General features: G+C 36.4%; 1 protein-coding gene across 1 annotated transcript in view; it reads left to right on the top strand.

The window, feature by feature from the left end:
• The window catches only part of LOC102848396 (ATP-binding cassette sub-family A member 13-like), a 619,024-nt gene that overhangs the window by 382,906 nt on the left and 208,727 nt on the right, over positions 1–27,391 (top strand). The window contains exons 18-19 of the mRNA XM_006902979.1: positions 2,735–2,822; positions 6,394–6,502. Of these exons, the coding sequence (XP_006903041.1) occupies positions 2,735–2,822; positions 6,394–6,502 (197 nt within the window). The remainder of the gene's footprint in view (positions 1–2,734; positions 2,823–6,393; positions 6,503–27,391) is intronic.

The raw sequence follows: 27,391 nt of genomic DNA, 5'->3' as shown, positions 1-27,391 counted from the left end.
GTCGACTGTTGACATTTTTTCTTTTGACCAGTGTCTCTTAAGTTTAGTTGTGCCGTGTCCAAGGGAAGGTGACGTGTTCTGTAGAACTCCTGTGTAGATTATGTTTTCCTTTCTGGCCCGAGGGCCACAGGCCCGGATAACAACGAAGAGGCGTCTTTCAAAGGTACCCAGGGAAATCCGGTGGGAAGAGGCCCTTGGGAACTGTGACAAGCGTGCTCCTGGGCAGAAGGGAAGCCTGAAAGTGGTGCACAAGGAAGTCACCTCAGATAACAACGAAGAGGCATCTTTCAAAGGTACCCAGGGAAATCCGGTGGGAAGAGGCCCTTGGGAACTGTGACAAGCGTGCTCCTGGGCGGAAGGGAAGCCTGAAAGTGGTGCACAAGGAAGTCACCTCAGATAACAACGAAGAGGTGTCTTTCAAAGGTACCCAGGGAAATCCGGTGGGAAGAGGCCCTTGGGAACTGTGACAACCTATGGGATAGGAAGATAAAATACAGCACAGTTTAAAATTAGGAAAGATGTGCATCAAAGTTGTATCCTTTATCTATGCTCATTTAATTTGTATACTGATCAAATTATTTGAGAAGCTGTACTCTTTGAAGAAGAATGTGGTATCAGGATTGATGGAAGACTCATCAATAATCCTAAGTTATACAGATGACACAACTTTGCTTACTGAAAAAAAGCAGAACGTTACACATTTGTTGCAAAAAGTTAAGCACTTCAGCCTTAAATATGGATTGCATCTCAACAATATCAACATAAATCCTTGCCAAAGGACCTATTGGCAACATCATGATGGATGAAGAAAGGATTGAGACTATCAACAACTTCATGTTACCTGGCTCCACAGGTAGTCAGGAGGTCAGGAGGTCAGGAGAGATTTCGTACTGAGAAAGTCTGTAATCAAATACTCATCCAAATTACTGATGAGTAATGATGCGAGTTTGAAGATCAAGGTGTGCCTTATTCAGTCCCTAGTCTTTTCAGTCACTTGCTATGCATCTCAGAGCTGGACCATGAATAAGGACAACAGAAGAAGAATTGATGGCTTTGAACTGCATGTGGTGATGGAAAATAATGGTGAATATCCCATGGATTGCCTAAAGAATAACAAGATAAATCTTCTAGAAGGTACAGCTAGAGTGCTCCTTTCAGACAAAGATGATGAAGCTTCATCTCACATACTTTGGGCATATTTCTAGGAGAAGTTATTCTTTGGAAAGGGACATAATTTTTTGAAATGTGAAGGAATGGTGAAAGAGAAGAATAATACTCTCAAGCAGGCAGATTGACACAGTGATTACAATAATGATCTTGAATGTGTCAGAGATTATGAAGATGGCACAGAATGGGATAGTGTTCATATAGAGTCACTATGAGTCATACTCAATTCAATGATACCTAACAACAATAACCACAACACCAATTGGGAGAAATTAATGAAGTGCCATAAGCTATCAAATTGGAACACAGGGCATGGTAAGAAGTCAAAAGAGTCAAAAGAGAAGAATAGCTAACTCTAGGTAAAAAACAAACAAACAAACAAACAAAAAACTCAAGTCTCACAGACTTTGGACACATGGACAGGAGGGACTGGTCATTGGAGAAGGACATAATGCTTGGAAAGATGGAAGGACAGCACAGGAAAGGAAGACCCCAGATAAGTTGGGTTGATACAATAACTAGGGCATTGGGAATAGGTGTGTGGGAGTCAGTGAGACTGACTCAGGACAGGACAGGCTTCAGAGCTGTTGGATATAGGGTAGTTATGAGTCGCAGGTGACTCAATGTCACATAACAACAACAAGCAAAAAAAATATAGATACCTACTTGAATGAAGCAATATTTTGTTTGAGTATTTAAAAAGCAAGCTAGGAAAAACAAAACATCTCAGACTTGGTAACCTAGAAGATCATGACGAAATTGTAAGTACTTTGGAAAACTGGTTTATTTAGGAATGACCTTAAATAAAATATAATGCTGGTACAATATATGATTCTAGGAATTCAAGATTTGACTCTGAATGTGTCTTCCTTTCACATGCCTGTAATAGAGTCACTTCATATTAGAGCAACATGACTTTTCAGTTATAATACGATTAAACAGATATAGATTTGAGCTCAGTGTCCTAATTACTGTTATCAGCTTTGTTCCTAAAAAGGTTTTCCTTACTAAGTTAAAAATTAAATGAGACCCCATCCTTTAGGGATGATTTGTTTCAAAGGCCTTGTAATATGGTGTTGTAGTTAGTTGCCATCTAGTTGAGTATGACTTTGATATAAGAGGGGACATTATCCTCTATCTTCTTCGAAATTTTAATGATGTAAAAAAAGAGCCTATGACTTAGTCTCATAGTTGCTTATTTGAAAAAGGTAAATTAATATTTAAATAAGTACCTACAATACCCCCTCCAAAAGAAATAAAACTCAGTATTAATATTAAAAACCACAACCTTTTTACGGTTCGTATTTGTTCATTGGTAAGTTTGGAGGAAAAATTACTAATATGGAGAGCCTCGTGTATAATTCTTAGATAAACACACTCTGGATGTCTGACATTAGTATGTTGTCTCACTTATTGAGTCATTTCACAGATGAAAAATATATAGATGCCTGCTTATCTAAAGCCATAGACTGGTAATTAATAAAATTATAATTGATAATGAAGTTATTATAATATAGTTAGAAGTTCTGGAACTCTATTTGAATAACATGTTGTTTTATTTTGATAGACTTGGAGGATGGTCTTTTGGAATGCAAATGCCTGATGAAGTTGAAAATGCAAATCCAAATATCTCAAAATCAAAAACTCTAGCAAAGGTATCAGCTTTATTTATTAATTTATCCTGTTTTATGATTGTTTTAGAAAATTCAGTAATCAAATATCTATTTGAGACATGGGAGAGACCACTTCAAGTTCTAGTGTTTGTTACTGTGAAATATGAATACTTATATGTAATATACTAGATTGTAAATGAAAATATACATTTTGTCTGTTCATCTGTTTGTTGATATTTTCTCCCAAAAATCTATGCATAACTGATTAAATGAGGAAGCAGAAGAGAGAAAGGAAAGAGGGAGAAAAAAAGAAAAGTAGGGAAGTTTTAGCTACAAATGAGAACAGTCTCTGAGGTTGACAGGCAGGGGCAGGAGGGTAAAGGGAAAGAACAGAGATTCGTAAAGGGATGGTTAAGGTCACAATAAAGGGAGAGGGCATTGAGGTTTAGATAGACCACTGTAAATAATGGCATTAAACAATTGTAAGTAGTGTTCCGAATTGTAATGTATATTAAATATTGAATGAAGACCAAATAATAAAAAAGAATAGTTGTAGAAAAAATTATTTTCCCCTCATAATGCACGTATTTTTGTTGTAGTAAATAGGTTATTGCTTGATATTAAGGTATATATTAACCTAATAGATCAAAAAGAATTAAAAATATACTAAATTTTTTAAGACACCCATAATGTGGGTGAATAGAAATATTGCCACTTTCCTTTGCAGCCAAGGAATTCTTCCTTACATAAAATTAAAGATCTCATCTCTTAGAATAAATAGGTTCAATCCTATCATGCTGACAGCAATGATTGCTCAGCACTGCTCTGAGAAGCTTTAAATTTTCCAGCTTAACCAGTACTATCCTGTTGTTGTTTTGTTGTTGTGTATTGTAGAGTTGGAACCAACCCACAGTTGATCCTCTGGTGAGTTTTCAGAGGCAGTTCATTGCACAGGAGGAGACTGCTCATTTGTTTACCTTGGAGTAGCTGGTAGATTAGAACCACATGCCCATGGTATTATAGCACAGCTTCTTGCCACGAGAGCTCACTCTACTATCCTGTAGGGATGATAAATCACAGAGGTTTCTTCAGATGTGATGAAAGAGGATTGAGAATTAAGACACTTCACCCACCAGTAGGAATGGAGAAGTAGTGAATACTGAAGATTTTCTAAGGAAAAAGTAAATAAAATCTTAAAATAAATAAGGCTGAAATTTTAATTACTTTTCTCCTCAATGATTAAGGGAATAAGATGATATTTGATTGAGAGAAAAATTAAAAAGTAGAGATTATGGGAGGAAAATAATTGCTGGCTACTCAGTATTAGGCCATGAAAACAAAGCATCTTTCAGTTGATGATTCTGGCTCATTACAACCCTGAAGAACAGTAGAAGTGCTCTGTAGAGTTTGCATGGTTGTAGTGCTTTACCAGAAAATATGCCCTTCTTTTTTCCTCCAGGGGTGACAAGTGTGTTCAAATCACCAATCTTTTACTGGCTAACAACTGTGCTATCTTGTCTCTTTGCTAGCATACTAGGACATCATGATAGAAAGTATCATAAGTAATTTATTTTCATATAGTGTAAGTATGCATAGTGGTAAGAAGCTGTGTTGTAATTCCAAAGGCAAACACTTTAAATTTGCCAGTTGCTCTGAGGGAGAAAGATGGGCAATTACTTAATCTCATGCAATTAGCTGCCTCTGAAAACCTGCCAAGGGTCCCTTTTGGGTCAGTTCCAACTCTATGGTACACAATAACAACAGCAGTATAAGTGTATGTTGGACTTGAGTTAATGGTGCCTAGCACATAACAACAACAACAACAACAACAGCTATAATACCAATAATTTGTAGAAGGAGTCTGTTCAGTCTTTCTAAATGTTTTTGACCATTTTAATCTATTTCAGTCTAGACATTTATCTACAGTTGGTGATTGAAATGAGGATGCTGCACTAAAGCCACTCTGGAGCTCTAATCCAGTAATGAACATGGACAAGGGTTCCTGTTACTCTGATAACTGTTTCATTTTGTCTTAGTAAATGACAAAGTCATTGTATAGACTAGTCTTTTGTATTCGCATATTTGAGTGGTGATTGCTGGAATTTATAACATTATTAAATATTGTGCCAGGCACATCAGTGCAAATGAAATATATCTGTCCTTTGTGGAATAGGAATGAACCTCCTTCAAGGAAGTCAAATCACCACAATATTTCAGTGAGATGTGAGATACCAGGTTTTTTTAATGCCAGTGGAATTGCCTACATGAGAAAAAAAAATCCTGAAAATATGTGGCATTAGAGATCAGTGAGAGAACACAAAGAGGCAATGAGAGACAGAACTCAAGTTATCTGGGAAACTGGAAAAAATGTCAAGAAGAAAACTATGAATGACTTACAAAAAGAATCACCTGTCTTGCATAATCAAAACTCTTAAGAAATTAATGCCTGCAATGACTGTAGAGATAGAAATTGTGTACAGTAAACTTTTTGACTAATGCAAGGAGATTTCTAGGAAAATGTCAAAAGACAAGGGCACAGAATGATAAGAAAGTCAAGCATGTGGCTGTCAGATCCTTTGTTCAGGCAATGTAAGAATTGTGGCACTGAAGGTGCCCTGGGGGCATAGTACATAGCCTTCTGTGCTGTTGATCAGAGTGTGGTTAAAATCTATTGGCTGCTCTGAGAGGAAGACAGACAATCTCCTCTTGTAGAGGTTTACAGCCTCTGAACCCTGATGGAAAGCTGCCATGGGACAGAATTGATTTGAAGATTGTAGTTAGTAAATAATCCTCTCCAGTGGGCCAAAGGGCTTTCAGAACTTTAAATAATGTCCTTGATCCTCAAAATCCTAATATTCTCAAAATAGATTTCCTCAGCATTCATTTTCTGTGAAGAAGCTAAAGAGAATCGTCTATTACAACAGACCTTGCCTAGAGAAATGAACTGCCTAAGCAGTTGAATTAAGATGAAAATCAGTAAGTTGACTCATTACATTTCTTGATAGCTTCCCAAACTGAGTATTTTCCCTTTTTTTTTTTTAAACAAAACATGGGTATTTTAAAATATATGCACTACTGGCTCAATTAGTATTTTTCAGGATACTTATCTCAATTTTAACATTGTCTTTTCTTCAAAAAATATTTCTCCCATATGACATGCCTGCTGCTTTATTCTCCACACTCAGCAAATGTTCAAATTAATTTCTTTTGAGAAATAATATTCCTTATTTATGTATTAATTTAAAGGTAATCTTTTTATTTTATGGTCTTCTATGCTTTTCATTTGCAGACCAAATTTTATTACCAACTGAGAGAGAAAAAAATTGTGATAATTTTTTTCCCTGTGAGAATATAATTATATAGCAGCATTCACGTTTGTTCTTAGGAAAATGAATTTACTTTTAGGTACAAATTAAATGCTTGAGATAAATATCAAATTATCAGACTGGAATTACTGCTTACTGTCAGCTGAGAAGGCACATTATTTTGAGTCCTGCATTCAAATGTTTGATGAAGCCAATAGATACACACATTCACTTTTTCCAGGCATAGTTGACAAATGGACTGAAGACCTAAATTTCTGAAAAGAATTAAATGATCTTTCTTTTTTTAGGTGTGGTATAATCAGAAGGGTTTTCATTCTCTACCTTCCTACTTAAATCATCTAAACAACTTTATTTTGTGGAGACACTTACCACTTACTGTGGACTGGAGAAAATATGGTAATGTTATTTTTAATGCTTTACAACTAATTTCTTTAAAAAAAACACTGCTTTTGTAAATAAAAGAAGCAGATAAAACTGAGTGGGAATGTGAAGAACAGTGAGGTGGTTTCTACTTAACCAATTTCTACTTAAATCTTAATAGGCTCAGTTTGTCTCTATCTGTATACTACTGGAAGTTTTGACCTTGAAACTCTGACTTCATTCACATGCTGTTACTATGTACTGTGGAGTCAGAATCAACTAATAGATAACCTTCCAATTGGTTTTCAGAGACAATAATACCATAAAAGGATATTTCTCATCTTTCTCCTGTGAAGAACTGGTGGACCTGAACTGTTCACTTTCAGGCTGACAGCACAGCTCCTCACTACTAAATTACCAGAGCTTCTTGTAAGCAAAGGAATATAAAGTGACTTTGCAGTTTTCTATTTTTTTTCTGTTCCATGACCATATTATCTAATAATTTTACTTTAAAAAGATCTATATATATGAAATATTGTTATAAAATTACATATGAGCTTTGAACTATTGTTGAGAAGGTAAAAATCATATTTTAACTTATTCTGGACCCTCATCAATTACGTATATTCGTTATTGATTCTCTATGTGCTCTTTCTTTAGTAAATGAAACACATATTTCTGGAATCCAGAATTAATTTGTTGATTGACAGAAAACTTAACGTGTTTTACTTGAATAACCTAAGTTCTAACTTAATGATTAATTACTTTTCTTAAAAAGTAAATGAACATAATTCACACAGAAATAAATGCAAACTAATCATGCCAATATGCTGTCATGATTCTAACTCTAATTTTTCTATATTTTCTTTTTTTACCCTATTTTCTATCTAAAATGAATTTAATTATGTATGGCACTACAATTATTTTGGAATTATAATAAGCAATTGTTTGAGAGAAATCAACTTAATTTTTGTGACAGTGTAATCATTTGGGAAAATAATGGATTATGTAAAAAATTAAAAATGTATGAGCTAAAAAGAATACAGAAAGAGAATGAATAAAAAAAGAAACTAAACAAAGGGACATTCATTAAGGGTCTGAAATATAACAGAGCTCATTTAATATCATTTAACAGAGATATTTAGCATCCATGTTCTAATTTACATTATATATTCATATTGTAAGGTGACAATACTTATCCATTTCCCTGATTGGGTAACTGGCAATAAATTGTCTACCAGTTGTGGTTCTGAGAAAGTTCAGGAAGAGTGTCATGATTTGGCACTAGGTCTGATTAACAAACAAAACTTTTGCTGTTTCTATTATATCAGTCTTGGAAATCACTTTTGGCAGACATGGATAGAGTGTGATTTATAAAGGGAGTTATTATCATTGAACCTTCAAAAATGGGCAGAAATCTGGCTGAAGTAAGTAAATAATTCAGATTATTAATTATGCAAGAAAATCATAGTGTGTGCTCAGGTTGTATTGAGGAGTTGTATCTCATCATGAAGGTGTAAGTAGAGCAATAATTATAAATCTTTCTGTAAAGATCGCCTGGAACAAAATTCATATCTAACAGGATAAGAAATGCACATTAGAAATAGACAAAAGAGAGCCTTTTCCATTATTTGGAAATAGGAATGATACTATTAAAGTAATACATTAGCTAAGACCATTGGAAGCCATGAAAGTGGAAGGTCAAGTAGCTATCAAGTATCTTGTTAGAAAACTGTCATATACACATTTTAGAGATAACTTGACCAAAGTCAATGATGAACCTAGAGAAAGAAAAAAAATCAGAAATTTAAAAGAACTATTGAGGGACAGGATTCAGGAAGAAGATTGAAAAAAAATTCAAGTAACTTGATGACTAAACATGTATAAAATAGGGAATTTTAAAAACCCAAGATATAAATTTCAAATTTATTGAATGAATAGCATATTGATCAGTACTGATAAACTTATAAGGAATGTATCAGGATGAATAGACATTTTTAGGAAAGAACAAGTTGATTTAGACCAGTTCAGATATTCCTGACTTGGATCATTCATAAAAATAGAATTTCAGTAGGATTCAGAAAACTAGAAAGATGGGTTCCATAGAGCAATATTTTTGTTGCATGAGATTCAGTCAGCCCAAACTCATAGTGATCCTACCTACCGACACCCTCTCCAATTTACTCTCCTTTCAATTCTTAAACCCACTCTTGTAGCCCCTGTGCAAACCCATTTCATTGAATGTCTTTTTCTCCTTTTCTGACCCTACACTTTTCCAAGCTTGATGTCCTCTTCCCAGAACTAGCTGCTCCTAGTAACGTGCTGTATGTGGCATACAGTCTTAATATCTTTGGATCTGTGAAAAATATTTAACTCAAACTTTGATAAAATGATAGAAAGATAGCCAAGATAGCCAAACCAGCCATGGTAGGGGGAAAAACAACAATAACAACAACAACAACAACAACAAAACAAACAACAAAAAACAATGCTGAGGATAGAAGAGAGCAGGAAATATAGAAGGTGTGGCCTATAAGGCAGGAGATAAAAACATAAAAACTTAGAAAGAAAAGAATTTTAAGAGTGGGACAGGATGGTATACCAATTGATATATTTCAACTAACAGATGTGTTCACCAAGTTGTGCCAATAAATCTGGAGAACAACCACTATGCCAACTGACTGGAAGAGATCTATATTTGTTCCCATCCCAAAAAAAGGTGATCCCACAGGGTGTGGATATTATCAAACAATATCATTAATATCACAGATTGCCCAAAAATGACTGGAACAGCACATCAGCAGAGAACTGCCAGAAGTGCAGGCTGGGTTTAAACAGGATCATGGTACTACAGATATAGTAGCTGATGTTAGATGGATCTTGGCTGAAAGCAGAGAGTATCAGAAGAATGTCTAGCTGGTTCATTGATTATGTAAAGGCATTTGACTGTGTGGATCATAACAAAGTGTGGCTGACTCTGAGAAGAATGGGAATCCTAGAACACTTGATCATGCTAATGAGAAACCTATACTTGGACCAGGAGGCAGTCATCAGAACAGAGCAAGGAAACATTGCATGGTTCAAAATTGGGAAGGGTGTACGCCAGGGATGTATCCTATCTCCATGCCTTTTCAATCTTTATGCAGAACAGGTTGTCCAGGCGGCTGGGCTCTATGAGGAGGAATGTGGGGTCAAGATTGGTGGAAGATCTATCAACAATCTGCGTTATGCAGATGACACAACCTTGCTTGCTGACACTCAGGAGAACCTGAATCACTTGCTGTGGAAGGTCAGGGACTGCAGTCTTCAGTATGGATTAAGGCTCAATATCAAGAAAACAAAGATTTTGACCACTAAGTCAATTGACAGCATCATGATGGATGGTGAAGAATTTGAGATTGTTCAGTGTTAGTTTGCTTGGCTCCAGAGTCAACACCAGCAGCCAGGAAATTAAAAGACGTATTGTGATGGGAAATTCTGAGGTTAGAAACCTCTCTAAAGTGCTGTAGAACAATGATGTCAGTCTGGAGGCTAAAGTACACCTGATACATGCCATGGTCTCTGCAATTACTTGCTATAAATCAGAGAGCTGGACAATGACTAGGGAGAATAGGAGCAGAATTGATGCCTTTGAGCTGTGGTGTTGGAAAAGAGTATTGAATATACCTTGTACTTCTAAGAAAACAAACAGGTTTGTCCTGGGGAGGGTGAATCCAGATTGCTCCTTGGAGGCAAGGATTCTGAAGTTTCATCTGACATACTTTGGACATGTTACAAGGAAGGACCAGTCCTTTGAGAGGGACGTCATGCTTGGGAGGGTGGAGAGACAGTGCAGGAGAGGAAGACCCTCGACGAGATGGATTGATTCAGTGACTGGGGTAATGGGGGTAGGTGTGTCAGAAACAGATTGGCAGAGCATAGGGCAGGGTTTAGGGCTATTGTAGATAGGGTTGCTATGAGTTGCAGGTGATGTGATGGCACGTAACAACAACAACATCCCAACGTTATCATAAATGCTGAGAATTGCTGGCCTTGTAAAGATAGATATCAGACTAAAGGAATTAAATTACAGAAAGATTAAAATACTAAACAGATAAACTCTGCTTTCTGAAGCTTGACAGTAAAAAGGAGAAAGAAGGAAAATAGTTTGTGTTTTGTGTATAGGTGTGTTTATGTATATACATGAGAAGAGGGATGGAATGAAGATAGAGCAAACATTCAAAGGAGAAAGAAAAAATTGATGAGTCAATACCTGAAAAGAGTCAGAGAACAAGCCCAAATGGAAAGGCAATTTTTCGACAAAGTAGGCACTGTGTAGTGTGGAAAAAGAATAGTTAATAGGAATTAATGGAGGAAATTTGTGAAACATCTACAGAGGTTATGGAACTTTATGCTGGTTCTATTTTATTTCTGGATAAATGAACAAGCGAATAAATAAATGAATGTTATAAATGGAGCAAGGATATCTACTGAGACTATTAAAACAAAAATAGATACAGAATACTAAAGAAATACTGAACAGTGAGAACATCTAAAATGGAGAATATAGTAAGAAGCGAGAAGACATGCATGAAATTTGAATGAAGATCGATGGGAGACTTAGTTGAGTAGAACATAAATGTTTGATAGACGCAGTCAATGTGTGGCCATAGATTTTTCATGATTTGAAATTAGTATGAATTAGAATGGATAAAGTCTAATGTAAATTGTTGTTGTGTACTGGCAAGTTAGAATCAACTAATAGCTAACCCTCTAGTGGGTTTTCTAAGGCAGTAAATCATGAGGGAGGATATTGCCTACCTATCTTTTCCCCACAGAGCAGTCAGTAGATACGAACTGTGTACCTTTGTACTGATAACACAATTCCTTACTACTAAGGCACCAGAGCTCCATAGACAAAAACTCAAATGTTTCATCACATGTTGAGGACAGAGGGAAAGATATATAATATTAGCATAATCTTCTAGTTGAGGGATAGGAATTATTAGGCAAAATATGATGTGAATGATGAGTACTTTCTGTAACACTGATGGACAGTAAGAAAGAAGAATATCAAGATGTGAAAGAGAAAAAAAATGTCAGCATTTGAGGTCTGAGATGTACAAAATCTGCTATTACTGATTGAACAGAATGCTTAAGTGGGGAGTTTGATGTAACACCACGGTCAATACAACACTAGCAAGGACAAAAAGAAATTGAGGTCCTGAGGATGGTAGCTGTCCATTTACTCAAAGAGAAAAGCAAAGACTGGCAGGTAATTGGTTTGAGCTATTTTGTCACTTTTCTGACACATAAATGGTAATTACAGTGTAGCTGTCTCAGTTGAGCCCACCAAATTTAGTGAACAACTGTAGCAGTGAAGTAAAATTAGAAAGAATCTCAGATATTTTTAAGAAGCAAAACAGTGTTTGCACAATAACATTTTTCAAGATCAAGGAGTTTGTGAAGTGAAAAACTCTGACACAAAGCCCTTTGACAGCAGGCCTGGTTCATCCAAGGTTCACTGAGTAAAGAACTCTTGCATCTGTAATAACTATTTCCCACAGTATTATGAATAATGTTGTAGAATAATTAGGCATTCACGTGGAGACACCATTTTCCATGATGCTGTACATCTCAGTTTTCCTTTTCTCTCTTTTATCCCTTTATCCCCCTACCTTTCACTCTAGGTGTTTAAACTGTTGTTGAAACTTGAATAGTGATCCTCTCATTCTCCTGAGGACAGTTGAAATAATTCAAAATGAAAGTGAGAAAATTCTTTTAACACAGTCTCTGCTTTTCAGTACATTATGTTCTTGATTCTAGGGTCAAACAGACATCTGTGTTTGAATTTTATTTTGTTGTTCCCAAGTGGTTGACTTTCATTCAGTGTCAAAGAAGGTTACTGAATGTTTCCAAGTCAGTTCCTCCATTATAAACTTCAGTTTAATAGCATACTCATAGAAAGTGATGAAGACAAAAGGATATATTTTAGTTACTAGGAAAAAAGTGATATCAAAGGAGTGGAAAATAATCCTTAATGCAGTGTCATTGTTTCTTTGGAATGTTAAAATCTCCAGTCAGAAGCCCTTTGTTTTTCTTCCCTGCCAACTGTTTTGAGGAGCTGAATTCTGCTGGCATGAATCAGGTCTTGTGACAGCCATATTCTTCTGTGTCAAGATGTTGTGGTTCCAGATGATGGTCTGGACACTAGCGGCATCAAAATTAAAAGGGTTTGCATGTCATGAAGTTGTAACAACTTTCTGTTCACAAAGGGTGACATTTTATTTTAACCTAGGCCTACGCTAAAAGTCCTATCTTAATCTCAGAGTTTTCTTTAAAATCAATTGTTGTCAAGATGATTCTGACCCAGGTTGATCCCAAGAGTAGAACTATACTTCTTGTTTTTTGTTATGTGCCATCGTATCGACTACAACTCATAGCAACCCTATGAATAATGGTTCTGAACTTAGCCCTATTCTAAACCATTTTCAATATCTCTGACACATATGACACAATATGGAGCTCTGTGGCCTTGTGGTAAGAAGCTGAACTGCAATTCTGAAGGCATACAGTTAGAATCCACCAGCTGCTCCACAGGAGAAGAATGGGCAATGATCTCCAGTGTGACTAACTGCCTCTGAAAACCCACTTAAGGGTCAGCTATGAGTCAGTTCTGACTCGATAGCACATAACAGTCAATAAAATATCCATTGACATGATTCTGGTAATCTCTGCTTTCAGTCAAGATCAATGTGACATTAGCAATAATATTCCTAGTGTCATGGCCTCTTGCTTGTATTTCCTGAAGTTCTCAGCCAATATACCCTTCTAATAATTTTGGATAAACTTGAGCAAGATTTTGCTGATATTAGTATTTTATTCGGTAATGGGAATAAATTCCTAGTCAAATGGCCAGAACGTTATCCTCCAGACATCTTAATAACTCAAATATATCATTTTGTCCTAACAAAACCTTATGATGTGTATTGTTAAACTGAAATTTACAGAGGAGAAATTTACCTTGAAATATTTAATGATTTAAGTTTACCTTTCCAAATTTAGTTCTCTCTCAACAAATAACCATCAATGTAGTCACGTTGTCCAGAATCCTCTCTACCATTTGCTGTTTTTCATAAAACCCAAATAGAGGATTTACAGATGGTCCCTCCCACGTCATTTTAATATACATAATGCTTATGATAAGTGTTTTTATTTATCCCTATATTATTTCCTACTGTTTGCATTATTTCAATGTCTGAAGATTGAGACAGAGAGTGGTCATTTGGTATAACTCTGAGTCTGACAAATACAGACTAGTGTTTTGAGCCTGAAACATGATAGCTTTGTAATTATTTTTATTAAAAATAAAACATTGACTTTTTTCATTTTTTAATTGTTGCATATTTTCTTCCTTTCTTCCCTACCCCTCCTCCAGCCCTCCCTGCAATGCACTCCTTGTTCCTGATTGTTGTTACACATATAATACTTAATTATATATTCCTTTCTGATAGTTCTTCCCCTCATATGATCTAATGCATTATTAATTTTCTATTCCTCTTTTCCCATTCTCTCCCAAACTACTCCCCCATGGCTGTTTATTTTATAGCATCAGTGTTAAACAACATTTGTCCTTTTGTCACTGAGATATTTCACACAGCATAATGTCCTTCTTGGCTCCCCATGTTGTGTAATGTTTTATGAGTTCATTGTTGTTTTTTTTTTTTAAAAATGATTATTCCAATTCTATTTCTGAACAGCTCTGTACAATATGCATTATGTTCTTTTTTAGTTTTCCAAAGTCATGGGATCACTATGAATGAATCATGGTTCACTTCAAAACACGTAACAACAACAACAACAACAACAACAACAATGAAAACATTAGTACTTGTTATTAATATTTTTTACTTGTGTATTCTTTTAGCTCAAATTTTATGACAGTAACCTAGTAGCTTTTTAAGAAAATCAATAGTATAATTTAGAAAATAAACATAAAAAAATGTTCTCTGTGGCTTCACAGTGGATTGTTATTTATTTCTGGAAGTTTTTTTCTTGAATAAAACAAGAGAGACAAGTTTCTACTTACTGCCAACATCTTTTTTTTTAATTAATTTAGTTTGTTTATTTTTCATTTCAATGAACATCTACAGAGATTTTGGAATTCCGTTCATTCATTGTTGCACCCTTCTCCCCGCACAAACCCCTCCACCCTCCCCCGTTTGCTCTTCTCCTTGAAAAGCAAAAGAAAAACTCCCTCATTGGTACACAATCCCCCCCCCCCCTACCCCCAAATATCATCCACTCTGCAACCCTCATTGCATACTCCTACAATAAAAATACTGCCCTAAAATAGTCTAAAAGTATTATACTTTAGAGTTCATTGTTTTTAAATTCTGCATAATATTGCATTGTGTGAATGTACCAGAGTTTTTCTATCCGTTCATTTGTTGATGGGAACTTGGATTGCTTCCATCTGTATGCACACCCAAGTTTATTAAGCTTTGTAATTCTTGCCTTTGGATGATTTGCCAAATTTCATTTTGTTTACTTGCATATTTGTTTCCTTCTTGTAAAAAGTAGATTATTACAGAATCCAGGGATCCCCAATAGTGTAGTCTGTAGATAATTAAACTGTTAATCTGAAGGTGGTACATCTCTGGTGGTTTGGATCCACCAGAAACTCCATTAGGGAAAGATGGATTATCTATTTCCATGTATACCAACCTGAGAAAACCCATTGAAGGGTCAGCTATGAGTCAATTTCCACACAACAGCAATGATAATGAGAGAGAGGCAGAGGTGGGGTGGTAGTTGGGTTACTTGAATATGTGATGAGAGAATACCTTAGTTCTAGAACAGGAAAATAGACTATTTAGTGGCCCTGGATATTTTCACTTTATTTTTGTTATTAAATTTTTTTTAATATTCAGAATAAACTCCAACAGGAAAATATTATTTCTTAGTTCTAATTCCTTGATCAAATTATGAAGAGTACACACCATTGAAAAAGTTTGATAGAGAAGTCAGATCTGAGAGTAGGGAGTTGCAACTGCTGACCCAAAGGACACACCTCTCCAATGATTCAGGAGCTCTGAAGTAGAAAGAGAAGAAAATCTCCTCCTGTGTGATTTAGAGTTTTATGTGTTAGCTATTATTTAATTCTGACTTGATGGCAAAGAATTTGAGTATTGAAGCATAACTTAGTAATTATTTGGCATGGGACATTTTAATTCAGATTCTGAATGGTATGATCTACTATGCTGGAAATGAAAAAAAAAAAAAGAAAAACTGGTGTTGCATTTATACTTACAAAGACCATTTCTAGATCCATCTTGAAATACAATGTTGTGGGTGACTGTATAATGTCCATATGCGTACAAGGAAGCAGGTCTTAACACCACTATCTTCAAATATATGCTTCAACAACCAGGGCCAAAAAAGGAGGAAATAGATGACTTACACCAATTTTTGCAGTCAGAAATTTATCAAACATGCAATGAAGATAATTTTATAATAACGGGTGACTGGAATGCAAAAACTGAGAATAGGGGAAAAGCACCAGTAGTTGGAAAGCACAGACTTGGTGACAAAAATGAGGCTGGAGATAGAATGAGAGAATTCTTTACAATCAATGAGCTGTTCTTACAAACACCTTTGATGTTGTTGTTGTTATTGTTATGTGCCATGGAGTCGTTTTCGACTCATAGCGACCCTATGCACAACAGGCCTAAACCCTGTTCTATCCTGCGCCAACTGCACCGCCTCTGACACACCCATCCAGATTACCCCAGTCACCGAATCAATCCATCTCATAGAGGGTCTTTCCCTCCTGCGCTGTCCCTCCACCCTCCCAAGCATGATGTTCCTCTCCAAGGAACCGTCCCTCCTGGCAACATGTCCAAAGTATGTCAGACGAAGCCCCAGAATCCTTGCCTCCAAGGAGTAGCTTGGTTTAATCCACTCCAAGATGAATCTGTTTGTTTTCCTGGCAGTCCATGGTACATTCAGTACCCTTCTCCAGCACCACAGCTCAAAAGCATCCACTCTCCTTCTGTCCTCCCTAGTCATTGTCCAACTCTCTGATGCATAACAAGCGATTGCAAATACCATGGCCTGTATCAGGCGCACCTTAGTCTTCAGAGAGACACTGTTGCTTAAGAAACATAAATGGTGACTGTACATATGGACTTCACCTGATGGTCTACACAGGAATCAGAGTGAATGAATCTGTGGAAAAAATAACTGGAAAAAGCTCAGTATTAGATGTGAAAACTAGGGCAGATGCTGATTGTGGAACAGACTATCAATTACTCATATGCAAGTTGAAACTGAAGCTAAAGAAAATAAAATTAAACCCACAAAAGCCAAAGTCTTTCTCACCAAAACTTAATGATCATCTAAACACAAATGTGAGAAGACCAGATGAATTATGCAAGGATATCAAGAATAACATCCAGGAAGAACGTAAAAAAGTCATTACAAAGACAGAGTAGGAAAAAAAGACTGGAATGGATGTCAGAAGAATCTCTGAATATTACATTAGAGTGCTGAGGAGCCAAAACAAAGGGAAGAAATCAAAAAGTTGAGGGGATTAACCAAAGATTTCAAAGGACAATTCAGGAAGACAAAGCAAAATATTATAATGAAATGTGCAAAGAGCTGGAAGTGGAAAATCAAAAGGTATGAACTCACTCAGTATTTCTTAAGCTCAAGGAACTGAAGAACAGGATTAATCCTTAAGTTTCAATACTCAAGGATGATGAGGGCAGAAAACCTAGGAGTATCAAAAGAAGATGAAAGGAGTACACAGAGTCATTATAAAAAAAATTGGCTGATACAAAAGAATTTAATGAAACAATCAAGAGCCTATGGTGATGAAGGATGAAGTTCAAGCTGCTCTGAAGGAATTGGAAAAAATACAAAGTCCCGGAACTGATGGAATACCAGTTGACATATTTCAGCAAGAAGATGCTGCGCTGAACTTACTCACCAGGTTATACCAAGAATTATATCTATTCCTATTTGATTAAAGATGGCCTGACAGAGTGGAAATTATTAAACAATAGCGCTAATATCACACACAAACAAGATCCTGTTGAAGATTATCTAAAAATGGCAGGTGTCTAAAAATGACATCAGCTGAGAACTGCCAGAGATAAAAGCTGAGTTTAGAAGAGTCTATGCACTAGCGACATCATAGCCAACATTAGATGGATCTTGACCAAAAGCAGAAAGTACAAGAGCAATGTTTATGTGTATTTTATTGACTATTCAAAGATGTTTGACTGTGTGGATCACAAAAAACTGTGGCTAACCTTAAGAAGAATGGGAATCCCAGAATACTTAATTGTGCTCATGGAAAACCTATTCTTGGACCAGGAAGCAGTAGTCAGAAACAGAGAAGCAGAGCAGGGAAACACTGAATGGTTCAGGGTCAGGAAAGGTGTGTGTGAGGGATGTGTGGTATCTCCATACCTTTTAAATATATATGCAGAATAGAGCATTTGGGATGCTGGACTTTATGAGGAAGAATGGGACATCAAGATTGGAAGAAGACACATCAACAACCTGCATTATGCAGATGACAAAACCTTGCTTGCTGAAACTGAAGAAGGCCTAAGATATTTGCTTGCAGAAGGTCAAGGATTGTAGTCATCAGTATAGATTGAAGTTCAACATCAAGAAAACATAGATTATCACCACTGGGCCAATTAGCAGCTTCTTGATAGATGGAGAAGGGATTGAGATTGTTAATAACTTCAGGAACCTCTCTAGAGTAGGTTTTCCTAATAATGGCCATGGTCTTCGCAATTACTCAGAGAGCTGATCAATAACTAACGATTACAGAAGAACCAATGCCTTTGTGCTGTGGTTCTGGAGAAGGGTGTTGAACATACTGTGGACTGCCAGGAGAACAAACAAGTCTGACCAGCGGAGAGTGAAACCAAGCTTCTCCCTAGAGGCAAGAATACTTTGGACATGTGATCAGGAGGGACAGTCCTTGGAGAAGGGCATCATGAAAGGGTGGAGGGACAGTGTAGGAAAAGAAGATCCAGAATGCAATAGATTGACTCAGTGACTGGAGAAATGGGATTAGGTCTGTTGGAGATGATTAGATTGGCTGAAGATAGGGCAAAGTTCAGAGCTAATTTGCATAGGGTAACAACAAAAAGCAAAATATAACTGTCTGGCACCATGTTGTTATTGTTGTTTTGTGTCATTGAGTCATAATAAACTCATAGCTGACTCTCTCTAGTGGATTTTCAGAGGCTATAAATTACATGAGAAGAGATTGTCCATTGTTCTCTGTTGCTGTCTGTTCGCCAGCAACTTCACAGTGACACCCTGATGGGGGTAAGCACGACAGAGATACACCACTCCGGGAGAGGATCAGAGAGTCAATCCAGCTCAGTTTTATTTGGGACCTGCATCACATTTATATACAAGCATGTAAACAGTAAGAACAGATAGGGTGGGTGTACAGATGTGGGACATGTGGATTGGTTAGGATAACCTCAGCCTTGTGCAGACTACTCCCTGCTCAACAGATGCAGGAACCAACTTCCTAGCAGCAAGCTTTCTCAGGCAAACACAGGGGAGCTTTCTTTGCCTAGTATTAAAGGCCATAGGGAGGCTTGCACTTACTTATCCGGAGCTTAAGTCATCTGTCCTGGCCAGAGGCCCTCCCTTTCTCCCCAATATTCCCCAACAGTTCTCATGTTCAAACTCTTTGCCTCCTGGCATAAATTCTTTCTCACTAGGCCACCAAAGCTCTTGGCATTATGACATAGTCACAAAGGCAGCAGATTATGTGAAGGAGTATCTAGAATGTCAATCTGAATACAGCTTTTTTATTGAGGTGTGCTTTGTGCCTATATTCTAGATTATGAGACATATGGTGCTGGAGATGAAGAAGATATACTCCTGCCTGTAAGGTAGTGGAATTCATCTAAGGGAGTAAGAAACAATCAGTAATTTCAGAGAAATAATTTAGATATCTTAATACATTTCTGTCCAGGGAGATGAACAAACCAAGAGGACATATACTGTCGGATTCTGTTAAGAATCTACTCCTTTGCCTGGGAAATGGTCCAGCAGGGAAGTTCCCAAAAAGTTGGAGGCTAAGAAGTGATGTATCCTGAAGCTACATATACTTACTTACAAAGATAAGGAGTCTAGAAGGACTTACGGAGGCAGGAAGTGAACTGTTCTGATGCACACATGAGGGAGATCTGAAGAGAAGATGGGGAAGAGAAAAATAACCGTATTAAACAACCTATTACATATATGGGAGGAAAACTAAAGATCACAAAACTGAAACTTCACCTTTTTAATGATGGAGTAAGGAAGATTGAAAAATTGATGCCTTATAATTGTGGTGTTGATGAAGAATGTTGAATATATGATGGACTGCCAAAAAACCAAATAAATCTGTCTGGGTCAAAGTGGTGCTCCCTAGATACAAAGATAGTGGGACTGAATCTCACATACTTTGCATATTTTATCAAAGGGCAGGGGGTAGTTAGTCCCTTAGAAAGACGTTATTCTTAGAAAATTAGAGGATCAGCAAAATAGAAAGACCTTCAATGGCATTGATTGACATAGTTGTAGTAATAAAATACACAGCAAAATTTGAGAAGAAGAGTTAGGATCAGGTAGGATTTCATTCTGTCATTCAGTCAGGCCTGATTTCATGACACCTTACAACAATAACAACAAATAGTCTTCTTGTTTAAAAACATCTTGAGCTCACGTGAGCTTGATAGTAACACTTTAAACCTTAAATTATACTCCAGATATAATCCATAATACCAAGAATTTTAACTTCTTGGAATACTGTATAATATTTATTGGTTGGAAGATGTGGAAACAGTGCAGACTAAGCTGCAGTTAAGTCCTGTCCTACGTGCTCTGATCTCTGGTCATGCTCATCTCAGAAGCAGTTCCTGAAGAAGCTGCTTTTCTTTATTAACTGTTGAACAACTGTATTGCTATGAACTGTATTGCTATGAAAGTGACACTTAGTTTAGTAATTAGAAATTTCTTTAGAGGTATTTGTTTTTTTTAAGATATTAGAATGTGACATGTTTGTGATATCATCATGGTGAAGAAGGAGCTGTACAATAAATTTGAAATATACAAAACACTGCATAGAAAAAAACATGTGTTGTGAGTTTTAGTTAAATTACTGATAGAATGTAAGAAGGAATATAACCAAGTATTTCTCATGCCCTTGATACTTAATTGTTCATATGAGAAATGGACAGGGTCAAAAGCATTACCTTACTGATCATCACAACAACATTTAACTCACCAAGTATGACAACTGACAGAGGAGGAAGGACAAAGAGGAATGATGTCATACTCATCATCAAAAAGAACATTCAACATTCATCCTGAAGTAAAATGTTGCTAGTGATAGGGTAATATCCATATGCATACAAGGAAGACTTCTCAGTACAAGTGTTCTTAAAATTTACACATCACACACTAAGAACAAAGATAAATTTGGAATTTCTATCAACTTCTACATGGCACTCTGGTGGCCTAGTAGTAAGGAGTTATGCTAGCAACCCAAAGGTATGCAGTTCAAATCCCCTAGCTATTTTTTTGAGAGTAAGATAGGCAATCTTCCCCCATGCAATTAACTGCTTCTGAAACCAGCTGAAAGGTCAGCTGCAGGTTAGTTCCAACTATACAGCACACAGCAATAACAACCAGCTTCTGCAATCTGAAATTAATTGAACACATAATATTCATTAATAATAATTGGAGATTTTAATGTAAATGTTGGAAAAAAGTTATTTTCTTCCATCTCTTGAAAAATTACCACTTTTTTCTGGCATGTATGATTTTATATGAATCCAAAGGAGAAAGACATTGTCACACTATTTTCCTCTGAGTGTCTCAACCTCTTATATTCAGTCTTGTTGACACTGGGTCAGTATGGAAGCCCAGTTTGCCTCTGGATATGTTGACAGTACTCAGTAGTGGGAATCAGAGCACTATCTGCTTTTGTCAGGCAGGATGTATTAAATCAACTGCCCATAAGAGACATAAAAACCACAGGTGAGGGTGGGAGATATAGTTTTTCATTACTCTTTTGGGAAAGATAGACTGAACAGAAAATTCTGCTGGCAATACCTGTACTACTCCAGGAAAACAGCAAAGGCTAGTGAGAACAGAATTTTCTGATAGCTTTTTCAGTCTGAATTTCATGGTGATTTCAAATGAAAGGCTTCTATATGACCTGTCCAGGGCATACATGAGGCAATAAGAATACCTGGGAATTACTACCATGTTGCCTGCCAAATCCCTATGCAGCCTGGATTTTTTTTTACTCTCTCAGAATATTTCTTTTTATTAGTAGTTTACGTCCAGGACTTTTAATTGTAAGAGGCAGAGCCAGAGATGAATAGGCTAGTCAAATCATAACTAGAACCAGAATTGGCTCTCTGACTTTTTAATCATAATTTCATGAGTCAGGGTCATGGAATACTGCCTTATAAATTATTGAAAGAAAAAGATTGTGGGCCCGAATTATCTACCTGATGTTGCTGTTATGTGTATCTCTGACTCATAGCAACTCTATGTAGAGCAGAACATAACGCCTACTTACTTCTCTTCCACTTTGACAGTCTCAGCTACACTTAAGATGATAGTGCAGCCACTGTATCAACTCATAGTGTTAAGCACTTTTTTTCTCACTAACATGTTTCACCACGTGTGATCCTTTTCTCAGATACTGGAAGTAAGAACTGATAACATCTGTGAATATATTCAATTAAGTCTTACAATCCTCGCTTATAAACATTATGGCTGAACTTCCAAATCACATTTATAGATATGATAATAAGTTACAACATTGATGTATACCTTTCCTTACTTTAAATCATGTGATAGCCTCTTTTTCTCTTTGAAAAGTTGCTTCTTATTTTATGTATTGGTTTTGCATTATCACAATTATGTGTTTTTAAATTCTTATTCTTTTCTGTGTTACTCACAATGTATTATTTGCCACACAGTCAACAGCCTATGTCAAATGATACAAACATGAACATCTTTCTGTTATTCTCTGTTGTCAGTTTGATCCATCTGACCTAAGCAATGATTTCCTTTTCCCCATATCCTTTTCTGAATGCAGTTTGAATTTTTTGACAGTGCTTTACTGGCATATTGTTCCAGCCATTTAAAAATAATCTTGATCAATATTTTATTTGCTTGTAATATTCATGATACTGTTCGATAGTTTCTACATTTTTTTAGATCACAGTTTTAATGGACTCAAATATGGATCTCTTCCAGTATTTTGGCCAGGTAGCTATACTCCAGATTTCTTCGAATATCAGTGAGCACACCAGATTTTCCTCTTTTGAAACATCTCCATTGTTATTCTGAAAATTCCTAGAACCTTACATTTTGCCAATGCCTTGGACCTCTTCCTTCAATACCATGAATTCTTGATTACATACTACCTTGTGAAGTGCTGCATTGCCTACCAATTCTTTTCTTACCACAGTGACTCTTTTTTATTTGCTCCACTTACTTTTGATGCTTCCAGTATAATTTAATAATTCCCTAATAAATTTTTCAGTCTTGCAAAATTGAAGGCTTAGCTTTGATTATCTAATTAAAAATGGCCTTTGCCATCAAAAACAGCTCAATAATGCCTAGGTTATCTTTTTTTATGTTTTTCATTTCACTTTTTAACAACTTCCTTTTATAAGATATGCCACGTTCCAATTATTAATGGATGTTCATTGCTACTGTTTCGCACTTTCAGTCATGCTTCATCAACAAATGAAGATTCTTCATTGGGTGAAATCTTTACTCCATCTGTATCATTAAAGAAGAATCTCTTTTCAGAAGATAGATTTTTTCCCTAGTTCCATGTTGTGTGCCTTTCAAGTTGAGGCAGCTCTTTCTTAATCATATCTTGAGTTCTTTCTAGAATTATTTTCCAGCACTATGTCGGACAATGTTCTGCTGTTTCAAGGCCCTATTTTTCCAGAAACTGGTTTCCATGCATCCTTAGGTATAGAAACTCCACTGAAACCTGTCCCTCATGGGTGGTCATGATGTATTTGAAATGCCTATGAATTAGCTTGTAACATCACAGAAAAACCTAAAGTGCTAACAACACAACAGACTAACAAACAAGTGGTAGGAATTATTTATATAGTGAATATAAAACACTCTAAAAGCTGCTCCAAGGGAGAAATATTCACAGTCTCTTTCTATGCAATTTTCAGTCTCTGAAACCCAGTAGAGAGTTAGCTAGAAGTTAGTTCTGAATTAAAGATTGCACATAACAACAGAGTATATATTTTCACTGTTCAAAGTAAAATAAATGTTCAGGGAAATATGTCACTTATTTGTGAAACTAATCAAAAGTAGACTGTAAACATATTGAATACATAGAATAAACGAACTTGGGTAAATAACAGTACTAGTGAAATGTTTGACATTAACTGTGCAAATGTTTATTTGCATGTGATAAAAATATTAATTTCATGGTCAAGAATGACTCATGAAATGCAACATTAAATATAATTCCAACTATTTAATATTCAAGAACAACAATTTTGAAATTTACTGCATAACGTGGGAGAGATTGGAGAGTATTATGCTGAGTGAACTAATTCAGTTTAATCAAGATAAATACCTCATTAATACCTTCATTGTAAATAAAGAAGGATAACTAGTAAGACATGTATGGGGATTTATAGATGGAATGGGTGAGAACAGGGGGATGAGGATGGACAGGAGGGGAAATCATAGGGTCACACAATTTAGAGGGTGGAGTGAGGAAGTGTAAAGGAAATGGAGAAAGATCCAACAGGTATCCGGAAAGATAAGGTAATGATGGGTATGGTGTAGTGGTGATTGGTTTTATTACACATAATGAATGAGAATGATTGCATAAAACACAATATGAGTGAAGGTTAGTGTGAAAGATAATATATATAAATGTTATATGCAAATCAGTGTAAAATGTAAAAAAATAGACACAATTACATTTTAATAGTATACATATCCAGGAAAAAAGCCTAGAAAAAACACTCAAATACAAACAGTGATTATCTCTGTTTTCTTTTGGATTTGATTATGATTTGTTTTAATTTTATTACTTATAATTACTTAATGGGTTTCTACCTTTAACATATGAAGGTAACTCTATGAAAGTATTAATTAATATTAATATGAAACAAAAATATTTTTCTGGGAGAGATTAATAGGAGAAGAAAGATCTATCAAATGTCTTCTAGTCAGAAAAGTAGCTGTATTTTTGTCATTACTGTGAGTGAATTGCTTTATGCTTCTGGGTTAACCCTGATTGCAACAGTTGGCTTGAACATAATGGAGGTTGTGAAGATAGCAAAAGACAGGGTAAGGTTCTGATATGTTGTTTATGGGTTTGCTATGAGTTACAGGTCACTCAATGGAACCTATCAATAACAGTACTTTATCACACTGACAATTTAGTGGATTAAAAGGACTTAATTTTTTTTAACATATGGATGATAAAGAATTGGTGCCTTTGAGCTGTGGTGCTGTAGTGTTGAATATATCAAGGAATGCAAGGAAAACAAACAGATTCATCCTAGAGAGGATGAAGTCAGGCTGCTCCTTGGAGGCAAGAATACTGAGGCTTTGTCTGATATACTTTGGGCATGTTGCAAGGAAGGACTGGTCCATAGAGAGGGACATCATACTTGGAAGGGTGGAGGTACAGAGAAAGAGAAGGAGATCATCGATGAGATGGATTGATACAATGACTGGGGGAATGAGGGTAGGTATATCAGAGTCAGTAAAGTTAGCACAGGAGAGAGCATGTTTCAAGGCTATTGTACACAGAGTCGCTATGAATCACAAGCAAATCAGAAGCACATAACAATAATAAAAACAAAATTCATATTAAAAGAACTTTTTATTGTAGATGCCCGAATATATCTGAGCACTGATTCTCCTAAAAATATGCACTTTATAGGCTTAATGAACTTGAAAGTAAACTGAAGATATGTTAACTATGTTGTTACTGTAATGGATATTGGACAAAGTTCGTGCACTTTACAAATGGCAAATGAAGAGTCTGGAAACCACAACAGATGAAACTATAGGAAAAGCATGAAATAACAAAACTAGTTTTAATACACTGATACATTGCTGTGGGTCAGTACTTGGAAAGAAAGGGGAGCATATAAATAAGAATCATGAAAAGGGAAAATTCCTAAAATGTACTCAAAATGAGCATCTTGAATTGGCATTCTGAAGACAGACTAGAATATGTCAGCTTTGACTTACTGGTAGTGGTGATTCATGACCCTCTTTCTTTAACTTGAAAACCTTGACTTTTTACCAATACTATTTAGCCCCATTATTCTATCCCAATATGGTTGCCATGTACATATAGCTCTGAGTGCACATAAACAATCAAATAACAACCCCATTATGCAGATTGTCTATTGCAATGATATGGCTTTTATAATGAGGATGTGTATAAGACATTAAAGAATTTGCTCATCTCACAGAAAATACATTCAGTTGTAATCTTTTGTAAATTTTTATTATTTTTGTGTGAGTGTACCGTCAAATCAGATCTGACTGGTACAGGAGGAGATTGTCCCTCCTTCCACTGCAGAGCATCTGGTGGATTCGAACCGTGCGCCTCTGGGATTGTAGTTACAGCTCCTTGCCACTAGGCCACCAGAGCTCCCCTCAGTTGTAATCTTAAAAATAAGAATTTTTAGATTTCGCTCTGCTACCAATTATTCCTTTTAAAAAAAAAAGCAGGTATTAATTTTTTTTCTACTAGTTTATGTACAAAACTCTAATACAAATTAGAAGTTCTTTCAATTTCCCTCACCTCCCCACCCATCAAATCATGCAACCAAATGATTAAACCCTCCCTCCCCCTGCACACCCCCATCCCTCTGCTTCCAGCCTCTCCCACCCCTCCTGGATCTTTATATTCATTCTACAATAATGGTTTTATACTATATTTATCCTTGTGGGACTTAGTTCACTCAGCATAATGCTCTCCAGTTGCTCCCAAGTTATGTAATAATTTACAAAGTTATCGCTCCTGCATGCTGCATTCCATTAGGAGAATGTACCATAATTTCTCAATCCATTCATTTTTGGTTGGACATTTGAGCTATTTCCATGTTCTTGCAACTGTGAATAATGCTGCTATGAACGTTGGTGTACAAATCTCAGTTTGTGCCTCAGTTTTCATATTCTCAGGGTATATTCAAAGTAATGAAATAGCTGGGTCATATGGAATTTCTATATTCAGCTTTTTGAGGAAGTGACAGACTGCCTTCCAGAATGACTGCAACATTTTACACTCCCACCAACAATATATAAGAGTTTCTTCCTCACCACATCTTCTCTAACATCTATTACTTGCTGCCCTGTTAAACTTTGCCACTGTTACTGGAGTGAGACGAAACCTCATTTTTGCTACCAATTATTCTTTACATTACATAAGTAATAGGAGCTTTACCTTACCTCGTTTCTTTTATGCCTGTGTCCTGCACCAACTCCCTTAAAAGAAGCAAAGAACCAAAAAGAATAAACATCTATGCCTGCAATTACTCTTAGTATTTTCCTGTTTACTGTGACCACACAAATACTATGTCCAGAAATATAGTATTCGAACAAAAGTGGACACAGCGCGAGGGCGACGCAGCACGAGGGCGACGCAGCGCGAGGGTGAGGCGGCCAGCCAGGGGAACGCCTCTGCCAGACCGGGAAACGCTGCGAGAGGGACCCGGAAGAGACCCGGGAAGAGCAGCAGCCAGCCACCTGCTGCGGAACTCCAGAGGAGCGAAGACTGCCAGACACTGTGGGACCCCCCTGCAGCCCACACCTCTGTGACCCTTAGCACACAGGGTGCTGCTGCATAAACCCCCAGCAGCGCACAAGCCCCGTCCCCAC

Source organism: Elephantulus edwardii, unplaced genomic scaffold (assembly GCF_000299155.1).
Source record: "Elephantulus edwardii isolate Elephantulus edwardi_28Jun2011 unplaced genomic scaffold, EleEdw1.0 scaffold00482, whole genome shotgun sequence".
NCBI lineage: Eukaryota > Metazoa > Chordata > Mammalia > Macroscelidea > Macroscelididae > Elephantulus > Elephantulus edwardii.
This window is presented reverse-complemented; position numbering and strand designations above follow the sequence as displayed.